This window comes from Lycorma delicatula, chromosome 7 (assembly GCF_047948215.1).
Source record: "Lycorma delicatula isolate Av1 chromosome 7, ASM4794821v1, whole genome shotgun sequence".
Lineage (NCBI taxonomy): Eukaryota > Metazoa > Arthropoda > Insecta > Hemiptera > Fulgoridae > Lycorma > Lycorma delicatula.
Window position 1 is genome coordinate 44,966,996 of NC_134461.1, and position 17,260 is coordinate 44,984,255.

The window sequence follows — 17,260 nt, forward strand, 5'->3', positions numbered from 1 at the left end:
ACACTGTATTAAATACAAAATAATGATTAAGAAATATTTACCAAATAACTTGTTTTATTTAGGACAGATGTGGATGTTAAATGTTATAAACCCCTACAGTAATGCCCACAGAAAAAAAATACAGCTTTTCTTATGTAAGGTTAGTATACCGAACAGAATCATTCAAACAATTCTAAATAACTGAATAGAAAGTGTACATAATTAATTTAACAATAACAATAATAATAATACGAACAATTACCAATTTAAAGTACATTTTGATTGTTAATCGCACACATTGTAAACATTTTTTAACTATTTTACAAACAAATTTTTATTTTATTAATAATATCAACGTCTTTGAACTTGTAATTAATTTATGTCCCATTTTATTTAATTAATTCAGTCAGATAACAATTTTTCAAGAATGGTTATTCTTAAACAGGATTAATGCTGAACTGTATTGTATATGAAAGCTTATTAAAAAACCAGAATAATCTTCAACAAATAAAAAAGCAACAAGCTTTATATAAAACTTCAACTACTATAATATATTCAAACTTTTAAATATAAATCTCAAATTATTAATGTGTAACAGTGATTTTAATATCAGGAGCTACTTTAACGGTGTTAGAAGACTAGAGAGATACACTAGTATCTATTGTAAACAGACAATAAGGAGGAGGGGCTGAATTTTCAGTCAAGATATTTGAAATAGAAATTTTTAACGTAATATATTTATTATTTTAAGTAAATAAATTACTTCCAACCAATTTTGTAATAGTAGTACTATAAATCAGTTCTTTAAACAAAATATATTTTTTATACACAAAATATGTTTCCAAGGTTAATCAGAAAGGATTCTTCATCTATGACTTTTGATGTGTTTTCACTAACCCTGACATGACCTGAACATAGTACCCATTAACCAAAAGCTTTTCTGCGATTATACATGTTTAACTTAATTACCTACTTTATGATTTGATTTCTGAGTACTTTTATGAAGCTCCGTTGACAAAATGTGCTCCAAAAGGCGGCATCAGTTACAAAAAGTTTGGTAATCACTGATGTACAGTAAATAAGTTACCATCAACAACCCCATAAGTTATAATTCTTATAATGTAATCATACAGTTAAAACAATAATATTATAAATTAAATTATTTACTTTTCCATTCTGATAACTACACTTTTTCAACGAATTACAGATGTTCTTCTTCCATTTTTTTTTTTTTTTTAATAAGAAACTAATTTGCAGCATGTAAAAAATACCAAACCTGACCAGGAATCGAACCTAGAATCTTGTAAGTGAGAGGCAGAAATACTACTACTCCATCATATAGAATGGTGGAATAGTGAGTTAGTTTAAACTAAATTATAATTATAAAGAAACTTATAATTAATAGCAACTAATAACTATCCATGTGTAACAAAAACAGAAACTCATCTTATACATATTATTACTAAAATAATAATAACAATGTAAAATATAATGCAAAATAGATAAACTAATGCATAAATTAATGTATTATAATAATTAAAATAACGATATACTTTGATTGACTAGTATAAATTAGACATACACTTTCAATTTATTCATATTCAGTTGTAGGCATAATTCCATTTCCTATAATATATATATATATATATATATATATATATATATATATATATATAATTTTTTTTCACAATAATAAATATATACATAAAAAAAATTCTGATCATGTTATTATTTAATGAAAATATGTGAATACATTTTTTACACATAATTTAGACTTTTATAAATGATAATTTTTTCTTAATTTTTATTTGATACATGAGCTACTACGTCTGAGTATAAAATAAAATATTTTCTGCAGCACATAATGACCTCAGTTAGCCATGAATAGTGATAAGACTGTATTATATCTATAAACACTATTAAATTAATATAGCCAATCATTACCACAAAGATAAATGAATAAGAAAGACAAACTTGAAAATAAAGAGGAAAACAAAACATAAAAATAAACAAACTATTTAAAAAAATGACAAATATTCAAAAATATTTAGTAAATGTATTAAAAATATTAATTTTACCCTTTATGTCAGGAAGTTTATAATAATAATTAAGTTGAAAAATTATTTCAAAATAAAAACAAAAGAATTATATTTTAAAAGATATGGTAACTTCTAAAAAAATTTATCATTTCTTTTTATAAATTATGATAAATATTACTATAAAAAATTACTTAAATAATCGTGACTAATACAGATTGATTAAAAGAAATTTTAAATAACCTGAACACATGAAATTAAAATCATTATAAATAAATATTGATAGTTATGTTAAGTAATAACAAGTATTAAATTAATTTACAAAAAAAAACAAAATTATAATAATAATAAACAAGATATTTAATTAAAAGGTTAAAAATTTCTATAAAAACAAAATATGAAAGGACAAAAACTACAATTTAACTTTTCAGTTTAACATGAGATTGTTCACTCACTTCATAAAATAAACTTTTTCGTCATTAATATAATTTCAACTTTTAGGGTCAAAATTTCATCAACATTATTTTTATAACATAAAATTATGCCAAGTAAATATCAAAAAGTATAAAAAAATATATATGTAGATTAACTAATATTTTTTTCTGATTTACCTTAACAATAATTTTGTTCAAAGTTTATTTGCTTAGTAACAAATAAACTAAGCAAATAAACTTTGAACAAAATTATTGTCTGGTATAAAATAAATTCACCCTTGTTATTACATTTTATTTAGTGCATGAACCTACACAAACAAAACTATTTTTATCCAAAATGTAATCAACTTTTGTTTATTTACACATTCAAACATTTTCTTGCTAATAATGATGTTTTCTGCTACGTGGGTGGATATTCACAGTATTTTATATAAAAATATGCATTCCCAAGTTTTGGAAATGTATATTTACATACAAATTTTCATAATGCAGTACTTCCTTTTTTTAAAATAAACAACCTGGTCTTTTTTTATCTACAACTGCTATAATGTTTTAAGTATTTGTTAAATAGTTTTAAAGGGACAAGATTATCAGCACAAATTTTGTATAACAGCTACATTGAAAACATTTTACAGCACAGATCTGAACCTCTAATTAAGACACAAATCACCCCTGCAATTTCCATTCTACTATGTCTACTAAGTTTTTCCAAGGAAAATGTAGAGTAAAGATTCTTCCCACTGTCGTCTTCAGTGAGCCAAACGTACAGTAGCACATTAACATACCAAACCTAATGAAATACAGATGTTCAGTTCTAAAAGAGACAGCTTCTCTTTTCTCATTACAGAGAATGACTGAATAGTGAATACATTACTAATCATAAAGAAAATAACTTTATATTAGTTGCATTTTCCACAGCTTCTACTTGGTAGAAGATACACAATAATTAACATATTAAAAGATATAATATTTATGAACAAAATGTTAAAATGAGTAAATAAAAAATAATCTGCAAGATAAAATACAATAACCTCTAGCAGAATTTTATAATTCAAATGCTGACCCTCCTCTATAAACAAAGTGTACATTATTAGTGAACAATCCTACATTAAAAACTGGTGTAAAAGAAAATAATAAGTAAACATAATATTGTAACTTTATTAATAATATTATGTTTTTGGATTAAATAAAAACTATGCTAATTTGAACAATACATAAATAAAATAAAAATAATTATTTAAGTATAATACAAGTCGCTAATCTATATATATATAAATATATATAAAAAAACAACTAAAATACAAGCTCTATTTTGCTATTAATGGCACAAAAATTACTGTTTCCTATAGTTTATTTGAAGAAAAAAAATCACACCTCTTTACACAATTTTTTTTTTAATATATATATATAAAAGGTTCTAGTAGCCACATAATAATTTTGCAAGTAAAATTTTTTTATACCGAGAAAATTATAATAAAAAAAAAATTACAAAAGCTTCTAATCCTGAACAAAAGTTATTAATAGCATCTAATCTAACAGAAATTTATTCTAACAAAAAAATAACATTAGAAGCTGACAATTTTAATGTTTTTATTAATAATAGAGATAAAATTACTATTATTATATTTCAAAAACTACATAAGTTTAAGAATTTAATAGCTAATTAATTGTTCTTGCTTTATATACAAACACTAAACAGTTGTTTGTTTTTTTAAGTAAATAGAATGAGAATTCATCTTTAAAGGTCACTCACTTAAAAATAAAAATAAAAACTACCGGTAGATGGCAATTTCATTTCATTTTGAAGTAATAACATAGCATAACAAAGTACAGGATTAAATGTATCAATTCAATAATTTATACAACAGTATAATTTATCCTTTTCCAACTCTTAAAACAGTTTTTTTCCTTTTTTAAAGTCAATCACAGATCGTTCATTTTCCTTGTATATTGTACAAATAAATACCAAAACTAAAATCACCACAATAATACAGAAAGTTTTTTTTGTTTTAATAATCAGTAAAATAAAACGATTACAACACATTCAGGAAACGTCTCTTTCAAAAAAAAATTGATAACTCACTGAAAAAAGTCATTCTTTTTTTGTTTATGGTCGGTATTTTCTTTTGTAAAAGTTCACACATAACTTTTATTTGTTTTCATATAAACACCATCAAGTAATTAATATTATTTAATAATCAACACAATTAAATAAGAATGTCCATTTAATTATACCCATAATATTTAATATTATTATGTATATAATGTTTTTATTTATCAATAATTCATCAAACGGTTTTATTTTCAATTTTCAGACAGTTTTCATTATAAAATAATGCATTCTCAGTTCTTTTCTAAACGTTTATGATTTCAGTATAAACAATAAACAACATAAGAATATCCAAGTATATATATATGAGATTATTAACATAATTAATTTTGTTAAAAAATAAAATAAAAAAACTTTTTATTCTGTTGATAATAATCTATACACAGTTACTTTTTTTATTTATATATACAGAGTAGTCATAAATCTGGGCTTTTGGTAATTCAATATATTAACAATCAAACTGAAATTTCTCAAAAATCAATACCAGACAGAAGACCACATCTTTTACAAAGAAATTTTGTTGATGCATCATACATGGAAAACTAAAATAATGTATAAAGAAAACATAAAACAACCAATAGTTATAACTTCAAAAACTAATTTCTGGATATAAAAGAAATATAACAAAACTAAATACAGTTTTATAGTGGATAGATGGATAATTGCTTAATTAACCATTAAATAATTAGGCGTCATTGATTGCAGTATACCAACTGATGCCATTTAAAATTAATAGAAAAAATCTCAAAGTAAAAATAAATTTTTTTAAAGAAACAAAAAACAAAAAATAATTACTGTAGCTCAAATTACTAAACCTTATTTAATTTGGTTAAATAATTTATATTTATATAATATTATATTTTTTAAAAATAAAATGATCCTGGATAATATAGAAAACTACATCAATCATCAGCACTGATTATCCCTTCCTCTACCCTATCATCTTTAATTAAACTTCATCCTTGGCACATGGAAATTGTTTCAGACACCAGCCCTCTCCTTACTCTAGTTATTGGCATCATGCTGGCTGGTCCTTTCTATTAATCGATTGACCAGCCCCTAAAATTCATTTATACTTGGCAGCTATCTGATTTTCATTTTACAAGTAAAATATTAAAATTAGTACGGTAAAATCTAATTTAGACAGATTTTATTTTGTTAAGATTTATGTAATTTTCATTTCAGTCAAACAAATATCCAACCGAAAACAACTGATCCCTTTTTTCAATAGGCACTTCTCAGATATATAATTATTCCACATTACTTGAATGGTAAAATAACTAAAATTTTACATACCTTCATACTATAGACCCATTCTTCCTAAGTATGAAATAACTATTTAACTAGTTATTTCATACTTAGTTAATATTTTATTCATTAGGATACTTTTTAATAATCAGGTCATAAAAGATTGAAGAGTTAAATTAAACGATCTGTATCTGAATTTATATATAGTTCACCAAAAATTTATACAATTAAAAATTCTGCAGTTAAATGATATTACAAAGTATTAAAATCAATACATATAAGTAGCTTTGTGATTGTTCATAAAGTGACAATTAACACTGTTGTGTTGCACTTTAATTTCACAGGGCAAACATTAAAATATAGCTCATAAAACTATACATCTAGATCTCATGAAAATTTTTAAGCATTTAAAAACTAACAAAATTCTTTCATTATTTTTAATATTATAATTTTTATAATTTAATCATAGTAAATAACCGTTGCATATAGAATAATAATAACAAAATAGCAGTTAATATACTAAACATATAATTTACCATAATGATGTTTAGTATAATGTAACTAGTCATACAAAGATTCCTACACATTCATTACATTATTCATATAACAGTCTTCACTTTGCTGAAGAAAAACAAGGTAACTTACAAACAAGTTTTTAGGGCACTAAAAAAAAAAAAAAACCGTAAATTTATATAAATAATCAACACAAAATGATTAGACTGTTGCAAATTAACAAAAAAGGTCCTAATTATTAAGCAGTAATCATACAAGACTCAGTACAAATATTATTCTTTTGTTGATATAACTAAATTATACACTACTTTGAAAGATAATTTTTTCAAAAATTAAAATGAATTAACTGTATAATTAATTGAAAATGTATTTTTGAGATAGCTATCGTAGCATTATTTTACTTCCTCTCAAAAAAGAAAAAGAAAACTTTTCATGTCTATCAGATAAGTGATCTTAACCAAATCATCTTATCTTAAAAAAGAAATTTACATAGAACAACGATAAAATGTAAATAATCAAAGTTATTTTGATTTAAAAAGTTCCCATAAATTTCCAAAGTTGCATAGTACTGAACAAGATTCTAGTTAATTTGGTAAACCACATTCCTTACAACCAGATGATTCCAAAATATCTGGAATAAATTCAAGAAGTATAATATCCTGAAAAAGGAGGTGTGAAGTAAGGCAAAATGTCAACACCCTTAGCCATGTTTAATAAATTTCCTCAATTCAACTAAATTAAATAATAGTGGATACAGTTGTTTACAGCACACTGGTCAGACACCTAAATAGCTAATGTTCATGGCAGACAATTACACATAAAATTTATTTTTTTTTAAATTAATAATAATGAATATAAGTTTAATTTTTATGAATATGTGTACTCTACTGACATTTAATTGCTTAAACAATAATACTGATGTAATTTGTAAAACCTGTATTATATTTTGGAGAGAATTTGATAAACAAAATAAAAATTGTATATAAAATGTACCACATAAAATATGAACAAGCTACAAATACACATATTCTCTGTAGATACATATATTCCATTAGTAAAAGACTATACACTATAATAGAATACACCATAATTTGATGTAAGAACACATTTCTTAAAAATTTGTTAATTTTCTCTTTTAAGTTTATTGAATTACCTGATACGATACCTCATTTGGTTCATATACAACCACAGATTATGAGACTATATTAATATAATCATCAAATAATAATTATTACAAGTTATAATTAGAGATGACTAATTAGTTAAAACACTGTATTTTATACTATAACAAACTATAATATTATAATGCTATTTGAAATATTAATGCAATACAATATATTTTAAGAATGGCATTGCCTAAAACTGCAACAATATTAAAATAATAATTTACAATTTAAGTGAAACAATCAATTAAACAATTTTAGCATAATAATTAATTTACACAAAAATAAAATAAAATTTAAGAAAAAAGAAGATTAACTAGGTTATTTTAATGTTGTACTGTATAGCCACAAATAAAGGGTTATTAATTTAAACAAATAACCAAAAATTAATAAAATAACATGCATGATTATCTTGTAATATACATACAAACTATTATGTATGTATGATGCATATGTATAAAATGTGTGTTTTTTACTTATTGATATAGATTATGTTTTAAGAGGAATAAAAATAATTTTTTATAAACAGAATTTTTTTTTAATTTAAATTATTTTTTTATTTTTATTTATTAGATCTTTATTATCACAGCCATATTTTTTTTAATTTGTAGATTATTTAGATAGAATTTTATTAAGGTTAAATAAACTATTTTTTTTATCACACCATTTTTTTATCGTATTATTTTTTAATAAGTTTAGTTATTCTAACTATTGTAATATAGTTAAAACATTTGTTCATTTAAAAAAAAATTATTTCAGTTATTTTTATTTTTATTATTATACAAAGAAACTATAACAGTAATGATTGTTACAATGAAAAAAGAAAACAAGGAGAAATCTGATATTTTTATGATCGTAAATTATTTAGCACAGTTATATTTTTAATTTTTTTCAATAAGTTAACATAAAATTTAGTTTACAAGCATAATTTTTCAATAACTGTATTGAAGAAATAAGTTTTATCAACAAATGTTATAATAAAATGGAGTTCAAGAATTCTATTTTTTGTAATGAACCTGTTATGAAATTTACTTTTTTAGTGTAATCTAATAGTTGAAGCTTATTGCCTTAAAAAAAGGTTTTTTTCACAAGGCAAGTAGAAAAATAAAAATAAAATTTTAGTTTAACTTTAGTTAAAATTTTAAAATTTAAAATTTTTAAAATTTTAGTTTAGCTGAATTAACATTCAGCTTAATAAAGTATGAGTTAGCTTCAATTAAAAAAAAAAACTAAAATAATTAAATAAATACTCTCCTTAATAAAAAGTGAAAAAAAACCATTGCTTAATGTATAGGTATTTTTATTTAGTTCTGAAATAAATAGAAATAAATAAATTTTTCACCAGCTATGAATAAAATTATCAACTTAGAACAAGATATGACATTTTAGAATCATAATGTTATTGTACATATAAACATAACATATGGTAATGTTATATGATACTGAAAAAAAATTGTTTAATTCTATAAATTTACGTCAGTGTTTTAAGTATATTACTGTAACAAGTGATGAGTTTTTTCAATTTTCCTTATAATTCTATGGCTTCCTTAAGTCAACAACTAAAAGTTCATTTTTTCTTTCAGTTCTTATCTGTAAAAATCAATACAGGTTACATATTTAAATTTACACCAGGGTATTGGATAAAACAGCATTAAAAACTGTAACTGAAAAAAGTCATATTAAAAGACTATAATAGATTTTTGTGAAAAAAAATTATTGCTGATAGAAATTACATGAAATAAAATTTTAAATGTTTTCCATTAAAAATAATATTATAATGCAAAAATTATCTTTAATTAAATATGGTAATATATATATTTTTTTATAAAAAAATTTACATTATTCATATTAACTGTTTTTTATATTACTTTTTTATAGTTTATTGAATCATTAAAAATTGAAATTATACTTTTTAAAGTAAAATAAATTAAAAATTTAAGTTAAAAAACATACTACATCCTTAAATCTTTCTGAGTATAGGGGAGGGATTCAATATTTTTTTCTTTTAACAATAATCATTACTAAAAAATTCAATTACACTAATTATTTAGTTAAAAAAGCGGTACACAAAACATTTAATAGATACAATGATTCCATGGTTACATGTAAATTATATAAAAACATAGGTTTATATTTTATTTGTGTTATTATATAAATGTGTGTATATGTTTTATATAGCCTACTATTCATAAAAAAAAATTATGACTAACACAATTAAATGTTTTTTATCTTTTTTTAGGAAAATCCTTAATGTTACATATAAATTCTACCATTAACGTAAGTGTTTTACTTTAAATTTAGAATAGCAACATGACATTTAACTTTTTTTCCTAGTTTTTAAACATATTCACAAATAAATTACAATGATCTGTTAATAAAACAATAACACTGATTTACAATTATTCCTACAAAAAATATAAATAAATGAAAAGAATTAGAATATTAACAGCATATATTTTTACATGCAACAATATCACATCACAGATAACAAAAATTCATAAAGCTACTCAATTAAAAATAGTATTTAAATAAATGTGTTTAATATTTATTTTTTACTCTTCCATGATAACAGCTTTATTGATTTTGTGTTTTCATTCTTTTTTTTATAGGAAGACCCGTATAGTATGTATATATTATAAATATTTTGTTATTATATTACACATATTAAAAACAAAAACACATCTTTACTTTAACACCACATTTTCGTTTAAATGAAAATTGAATTAAAAACTTAAATCTTTTTGCGTTATTCATGGACATACATTTCCTAATAAAAGTAAATGTTATGGTGCCAAACAGGTTTGCACATCATATTATTATACACCTACAGGAAATTTTTATTCTATTTATAAAAGTTCTACTTTGTTATCCAACAATATAATTATTATAATTATTTTTAATAAATTTATGGCATAATTTCAAAAATGTGCAGAACAAAAAAAAAATTTTTTCTTAATTACCAATTACACTAGATGTAAAATTAAAATATATGTATTACTGATATTACATACATGTATATACTACGATCTATGCTATTAAACATATTGCCAATAAAATTTACAGACCAGTGATATGACAGACTAAACTGTAACATGAGGTGAACATATGAATGTGGTGTACATGGGCACAAAAGTTCTGATTTTTGTACTCAAAAATCTGCAAACTCCTTGGCACATTTTTCCGTTGACGAGATTCTCAGCGCCTCTTCTTCATAATCATCAAAATTACTTGTATCTCCAGGTCCCTTGCAGCGAGGTATAAATGGAGCTTCTATCTTCTTCTGGAACACGGCTATCCAATCCGTTGATGCAAACCATTTGTGCCCTTTGATGTCATTGACACCGTTTTTCAGATTACCATATCGTTTGGTCAAATCAACTTGTAAAAGGTTACGCAGGAGATCTTTTAAATCTGATCCAAAGTGAGATGGAAATCTGACTTTACCTGATACAATTTTTTCATAGATTTGAATTGGTTGATCGGCGAAAAATGGTGGATAACCAGCAGCCATTTCATACACTAACACACCCAGCGCCCACCAATCTACCGCTTTGTTGTAACCCTTGCTGAGAATAATTTCAGGGGCGAGGTACTCAGGAGTTCCGCAAAGAGTCCAGGTTCGTCCTTTCACACGCTTGGCAAACCCAAAATCAGTGACTTTAAGGTATCCTTGAGAGTCTATCAGTAAATTTTCAGGCTTCAGGTCACGGTAGATGAGGTCCAAATAATGCAAATATTCAAAAGCTAAAACTATCTGTGCAGCATAGAAACGTGAATGTGGCTCGCTGAAACGCCCTACTTTTCTTAAATGTGAAAACATTTCCCCCCCTGGTACATATTCCAACACCATATACAAATTTGAATTGTCTTTAAAATGAAATTTGAGGCTCACCAAAAAAGGGAAACTTATAGCTTGAAGGATTCTTTTTTCATTTAATGTGTGCTCTACTTGTTTGAGTTTTACAACTTTTTGTTTATCTAAAATTTTCATGGCATAATACTCCTTGGTGGGTTTGTGTTGAACGATCATAACTCTACCAAAAGAGCCTGTACCCAGAGTTTTGATTCTATCAAAATCATCTAGGCCAGCTGTATTTGTTGGATTCTTTTTCCATTTTTCTTCAAATTCCTCCTTGGCCTGGTCTAAAAATTCTTTTACACTTTCTGCTGAATCACCCTTTTTATTAGCCGTTGCGGCATTGCCCATGGTTTTACCTTTTGTGCCTTCCAGGGCTCACAGTAGCTTTATACTACCTCTCCTCACACCAATCCACCAGAACCTAAGTTCTGTTTTGACAAGCAGACAGCAAACCCCACTGGAAGGCCAACCCCTACTTCATTAATAATAATGTCACCTACCTCACTAACACATCCATATCATATCCGCCGTCATATTCCTCGCACTTAACTTCTTAATAACACACAATTTTTAACAACACAGAATCGATTTTAAAACATATATTGACGAATTTTTTTCACACGAAGCAGACACTTAGCGAATCACAAATATGGCTTCCGAACCCCGGATTTCCAATGTACGTCCGATCAAGAAAATGGTAGGAGACGGGTCAATTGTAAGTGTTATCGTCGCCCGACAGGGTGGACCACCGTACAGCCTGAGCCAGCACATCACACGATCGCTCCTGAACTCTAACGGCGAAGCTAGAAATTCGAACTTTACAAATAGAATGTCTAATTAGTGCTGCGCTCTACTATTCTTCGTAAAATAATTGAACTTAAAGACAAAGACAAACATTAAGGAAAGGTCGTCGCTTGTGATTGGTCAGATGTAATGTGACGAAAATATTTCTCGTGATTTATTAGTAAAATACTCGTTAGTTTTGCCCTTCTTTTATTATTATTTTATGGAAAACGTGTTCCTATGAAAAGGTTAATCTCACCATAGAAATGTGTTAAACGTACAACATAGAGTCATAAGTAAAAATAATTCTAAATTTCAGATAATATTTGATTAATAAATACCAGTAGTGTTATAAAAGAATACCTCCTAACCGGTTTTAAACACAATCTACAGTCAACGTGTTCTCTTTTCATTAAGCAAAATATGCTACGATATTTTTAGATTGTCAATTTAATTTCAGCGCCAAAAACTCTTACACCATTGCCAAGTTCAAATCCAAAGATATATTCTGTGTTTTCAGGCATAGTAGATAAAACCAAGCTAGTTTTAAAGAAAAACAAATGTATTTTTAATAATAGCAGTTTTGAAAAAATAATAACCATATATATATATATATATATATATATATATATACGTGCAACAAAAATGTCGAATTCTAAATAAAATTAAAGTAAGCAATCGTAATTCCACTGTTTTTTACCTTGTCAGATTAATAATTCTAACAACTATCCAATTTAACAACACATCTTTCATCAGATCTAATATTAATCAGAAGATCGAAAACCGGACTAAAATATCAAACAAGGTAATCAGCTTTTCAACTCTTCGATTTTATACCTGTAGTTTTATTTCACGTACAGAATGTTTAACATTTTTTTTTTTTTTTAATGGAAAATTTAAGTAGACTGAATGACTTGACATCTAATCTAGACTCTCAAATTTTTAAACTCTTCCAAACACATTTTAGGGAAAAATTAATAATTTAGTAATAAAGTTTTAACACCGTTTGATGAATTTTTTTATATTTATCATGAAATCTCTGACCTCATAACTTACCAGTTTTGGGCGATTTACACTCTCGGGATGGAAAAATTTCAAAAGTCAAACTCGCAAATAACAAAAATAAAGTTTGCAACAATCCTCGTAAGAACCTTTCAGCCAGGGCTGCAGCCATCTTTTTTATAATTTATTCTAACAGATTCAATAACAAATAAACATTTTAATGAAAAAATTGCTTGAAAACGTTTTTTAATTTAGTGGCTCAAGAAGAATATACTCAAAGATAAAAAATTAAATACGAAAATAAGCTTTTTTCTAAATTTCACAAGCAAAAACAAATTTAGTATCTCTCTTAAGCTTCATTTTATCCGCAACATCAAATTAAATAAAAAATATCCTGTAAATAAATTAGGCACGCTTTCTGTTTAAGCTTTGTTTTCCACCTAATGATGAAGTAAACTGGATAAATTTATATTTAGAAACATTCTTAATTTTCGGTTAAAGAATCATTCAGGTTAGCCTAACGGTTCTTGATATTTCATGATAAGCAAACTGACCTACATGGAGACGGACGTTCTGATTTATGTAACAAAATGGCATTATTTAAAGTAAACAAACATCTAGCATTGTGTGCAACAGTATCCTTTTTATTCCTCCAGGAATGTTACCATAGTCGAGAATGCAAATATCCTTTTTCTGCATTTATATCTGTTACCGTGAAAGACCGATGTCTAGCAAATGTTAATATTCTCCGATGAATATCGACACATACCCAATACGTCGGTGAAAGAACGAAATTTTTTTTATATTGTTATACATTCGGACCTTCACCGGTATATGTCGACTAACAGTGTCGAATAACATATGAATAAGCTGTGGTGGGGGTCGAAACGATAACTACAAATTAAAAAAAAAATCATCCAATACCAGTCTCTAAGGTAAATAAATTACGAAAAACCCTCGTAAAAAAAGAAAGTTTAAATTTAAACTAAACTTAACCTACCTTCGCTTCGCTTGCTGACTCGTCTAGTTAACGTTAAATATACAAATTATATATATTATTCTCCAACGTTGGAGGCGATTAAATAAATTCACTGTTTTTATAAAAAAATTTAATCAAATTTTCATAATTTTATAAATTAAAAAGGCCCAATCAGGATTTACAGAATATGCTAACTGCACGGATAAAACGATAACGAGATACAAATAAATGGTTAGATTGCTCGCTCTTTGTTTATTTTTATTAAACTTTCACCATCAGTGCATGCTCGAATGCGGTAAATTTCATTAACTGAGACTGTACGAGACTACACTTCACTTACACTCGTACATATCATCCTCATTCGTCCTCTGAAGCAATACCTGAATGGTAATTCCCGGAGGCTAAACAGGAAAAGAAAAGGTACAGTAATATCGAGTCTTTGGCTCTTCTTTTATTTAGCGATAGATTACTTAAGATGTTCTGGCCCTTCAAAGTTTACTAAACTTCTATTATATAATCAAGCAGTGACTTTAAAACTGAATTTTAAAAAAACTCTATGGTTAAAGTAGCAGTCGTGTGATAAAGAAATTGTTAATCAGTAAGACAAAACAGTTTTAGCCTTATTATAAAAAAAAAATGAAGGATATGGCACAAGAAGGGATCATCGATGAGTCTTAGTTAAAGCAAGTGCAGTGTCAATTTATGATAAACTGTATTACTTATTTAAAACTATGGTCAACCCGTATTACAGAAGTCGAGAAATATCGATGGATGTCTGGATTCTGGCGATGGATTCTGATTTCTGAGAAACCAGAATGAAGTGAAATTTTACTGGCTAACCGAGCTCGCGGAAGCGCGAACCCCGCGCCTAGTTCTACTTATTATGAGCCAATTACGTGAATGTCTCGAAATTCGAGGCAAATAAACATAACATACCACCAAACATGTTGATCGCAACAACGAAATTTAGTCCTAGTTCCCTTATGAACTCAATTTAACGCTTAAATAAACCCCTGGCTTAGGTTAATTTATAGACTCCGGTCTGGTCCACTAAGGAGAGGCGGACAGACCTCTAAACTACAAAAACTCAATCAAATCTAAAATAATAATTGATGATACTAAGCTGATTGTTGACTGATGAATTTCTCTGTTTAAAGGCTTACATAAATGAAGAAAAACGGATAAAGTTTACCAACTTATTGATAATTATAAATTTTCTCTTATATTTGCTTTTTCCAAATGTACCTCAGAGAAACTGTTTACCGTTATGAACCAATGAAAATTCTTAATTTTAAAAGAACATTCTTTAAGCAGTTTTATTTATCTGGTATCATTTTCACATGAAATGTTCTGATTTTCATGAATATATTGACATTAGCGGAAAATTTCTATTCAGTTATTTTTAAATTTTAATTATGATCAAATTTTGATAATAAATTTTGTTAAAGAGAATCTTAAAATTAAAAATTTTAACTCTAAATGTATTAGGCTACTAGTCCACTGGAAGCGACTAGAGCGTCTACAAGGTCACGTCAGTAGGTACTTAGCAGCGCGTCTGATCCTAATGCAAAGGGTCCTACAGAACCGCGTTAATTGCAAGCGACCTTGAACGGCCGATGACGTGCGACAACTGCCTAAAACAGGTAACGAGCAACAGATTCCCGTGAAATGGGATTTGCCTCTTGTAATCGCCAGTACACTATGGTTCGTTCAACCTGTCGTTAATCGTCCGCCTGTCGTTAAAAATAAATTTTATTGTTTAAACTATACATTTTTTTTGTATTTTTATTTGATGTATATATTGACAGTAAAAATTGATCACTTTGTGAAAAAAAAAATGTTATTATATGAATAAAGATTATCATTCTCGAAATATGCAACGCAAACTGTGGGCGAAAAATGGGTAAAAATGACAAAAAATTAAATTAAATTAAATCTGTAATTTCAAAATTACAGATTTTTTTTAAAATGTATTTTATATTTATTTGTAATGTTTTTAGAATTTCGGTAACACGTGGAATTTTTTATCTAATACAAACTGAATTATAAAAAGAACGAAATAAAAGAAACGATATGATATAAAACTAATAAAAAGAATTATACCTACATATTTTCATTAGTTTGTGTTCACACAAATTTGTCTCAACACATAAACAGTAATGACGCTCTTATTTTTACATATTGAAGCAAATTTCATGGGTGCACCACCGGTTTCTGATTGCTGATGTGTAATGACGTAGCCGATTGTTCACCTTCTTTATTAATGACAATATTATACAGAAAGCATATTCATTTAATCATAACATCAACGAAATTGGGTTCGACATTCAACATTTTTTAAGCACTTGCCATTTAGTGCTGATATCAAACGGACATTCAATAACTGGGCGTGCTGTTGAAAAAGGCTTATTAAAAACTATTTGTGATGGCCCAAATTGTGATACAGGAAAAAGTCTCATAAGTAAATTTTTTAGTGGATATGCTTCATTCCGTAAAATAACATTCGGAACTTTTATATTCGTTCCAGGCAATGCGGCAGCCTTTTGATTATGTAGCTTACCTCTTTCAAACATTCCGGATTATAAAAAGTACTACTATCACAACGCAACGCATTGTAACACAATGAAGTTATAGTTTGTCATTTCCGAACATGTTGCTAACATTGTCTGGATTTAAAAATATTTTCACTAAAAATAAAATCATATCTACAAATGCTAATATATGAGGCTGATACATTTTGCACACTAACGTGCTACACGGAGACCAAAGGTACTATCGAGTTGAACGTAACAGCACATGATAGCTAAAATCCCCCTCTACAAACCTACGATGATGCGTTGAAATCCGTTTACCGGTTTGTTTTCAGTAGCAGTTAAAATGGAGTCGAGTACGGCCAATATGTCAACACGGTTAAAACAGCGGGCAGTGATCGAATATTTAACAGCAGAGAATGTAAATTTTTCATCATTTAAATCCGTTTTACGGTAGTGCAACTGGTGAATGCGGTAGCTGGGTTCATTTAAGGGAACCAGGTGAGATCACGAAATTGGCTCATAAGTAGAACTAGGCGCGGAGTTCGCGCTCCCGCGTGTAGGCTCTTAGCTTAGTTCTTGAGGGCGACGTGGTAGTGTTAGGTTCGGAAGACAGATTTTAC

At 26.7% G+C, this 17,260-nt stretch overlaps 1 protein-coding gene across 1 annotated transcript; it reads right to left on the reverse strand.

The window, feature by feature from the left end:
* Nucleotides 1-1,633: 1,633 nt before the first annotated feature.
* Pka-C1 (Protein kinase, cAMP-dependent, catalytic subunit 1) lies at nucleotides 1,634-12,050 on the reverse strand. Its single transcript, XM_075370266.1, has one exon. It carries the CDS (start codon nucleotides 11,688-11,690, stop codon nucleotides 10,632-10,634), a length of 1,059 nt encoding a protein of 352 aa, XP_075226381.1. The 5' UTR covers nucleotides 11,691-12,050; the 3' UTR covers nucleotides 1,634-10,631.
* Between the last annotated feature and the right edge of the window lie 5,210 nt (nucleotides 12,051-17,260).

Bases quoted from the DNA above. Each gene is read 5' to 3' on its own strand.
- Pka-C1 (XM_075370266.1), bottom strand. From the start codon at position 11,690: ATGGGCAATGCCGCAACGGCTAATAAAAAGGGTGATTCAGCAGAAAGT.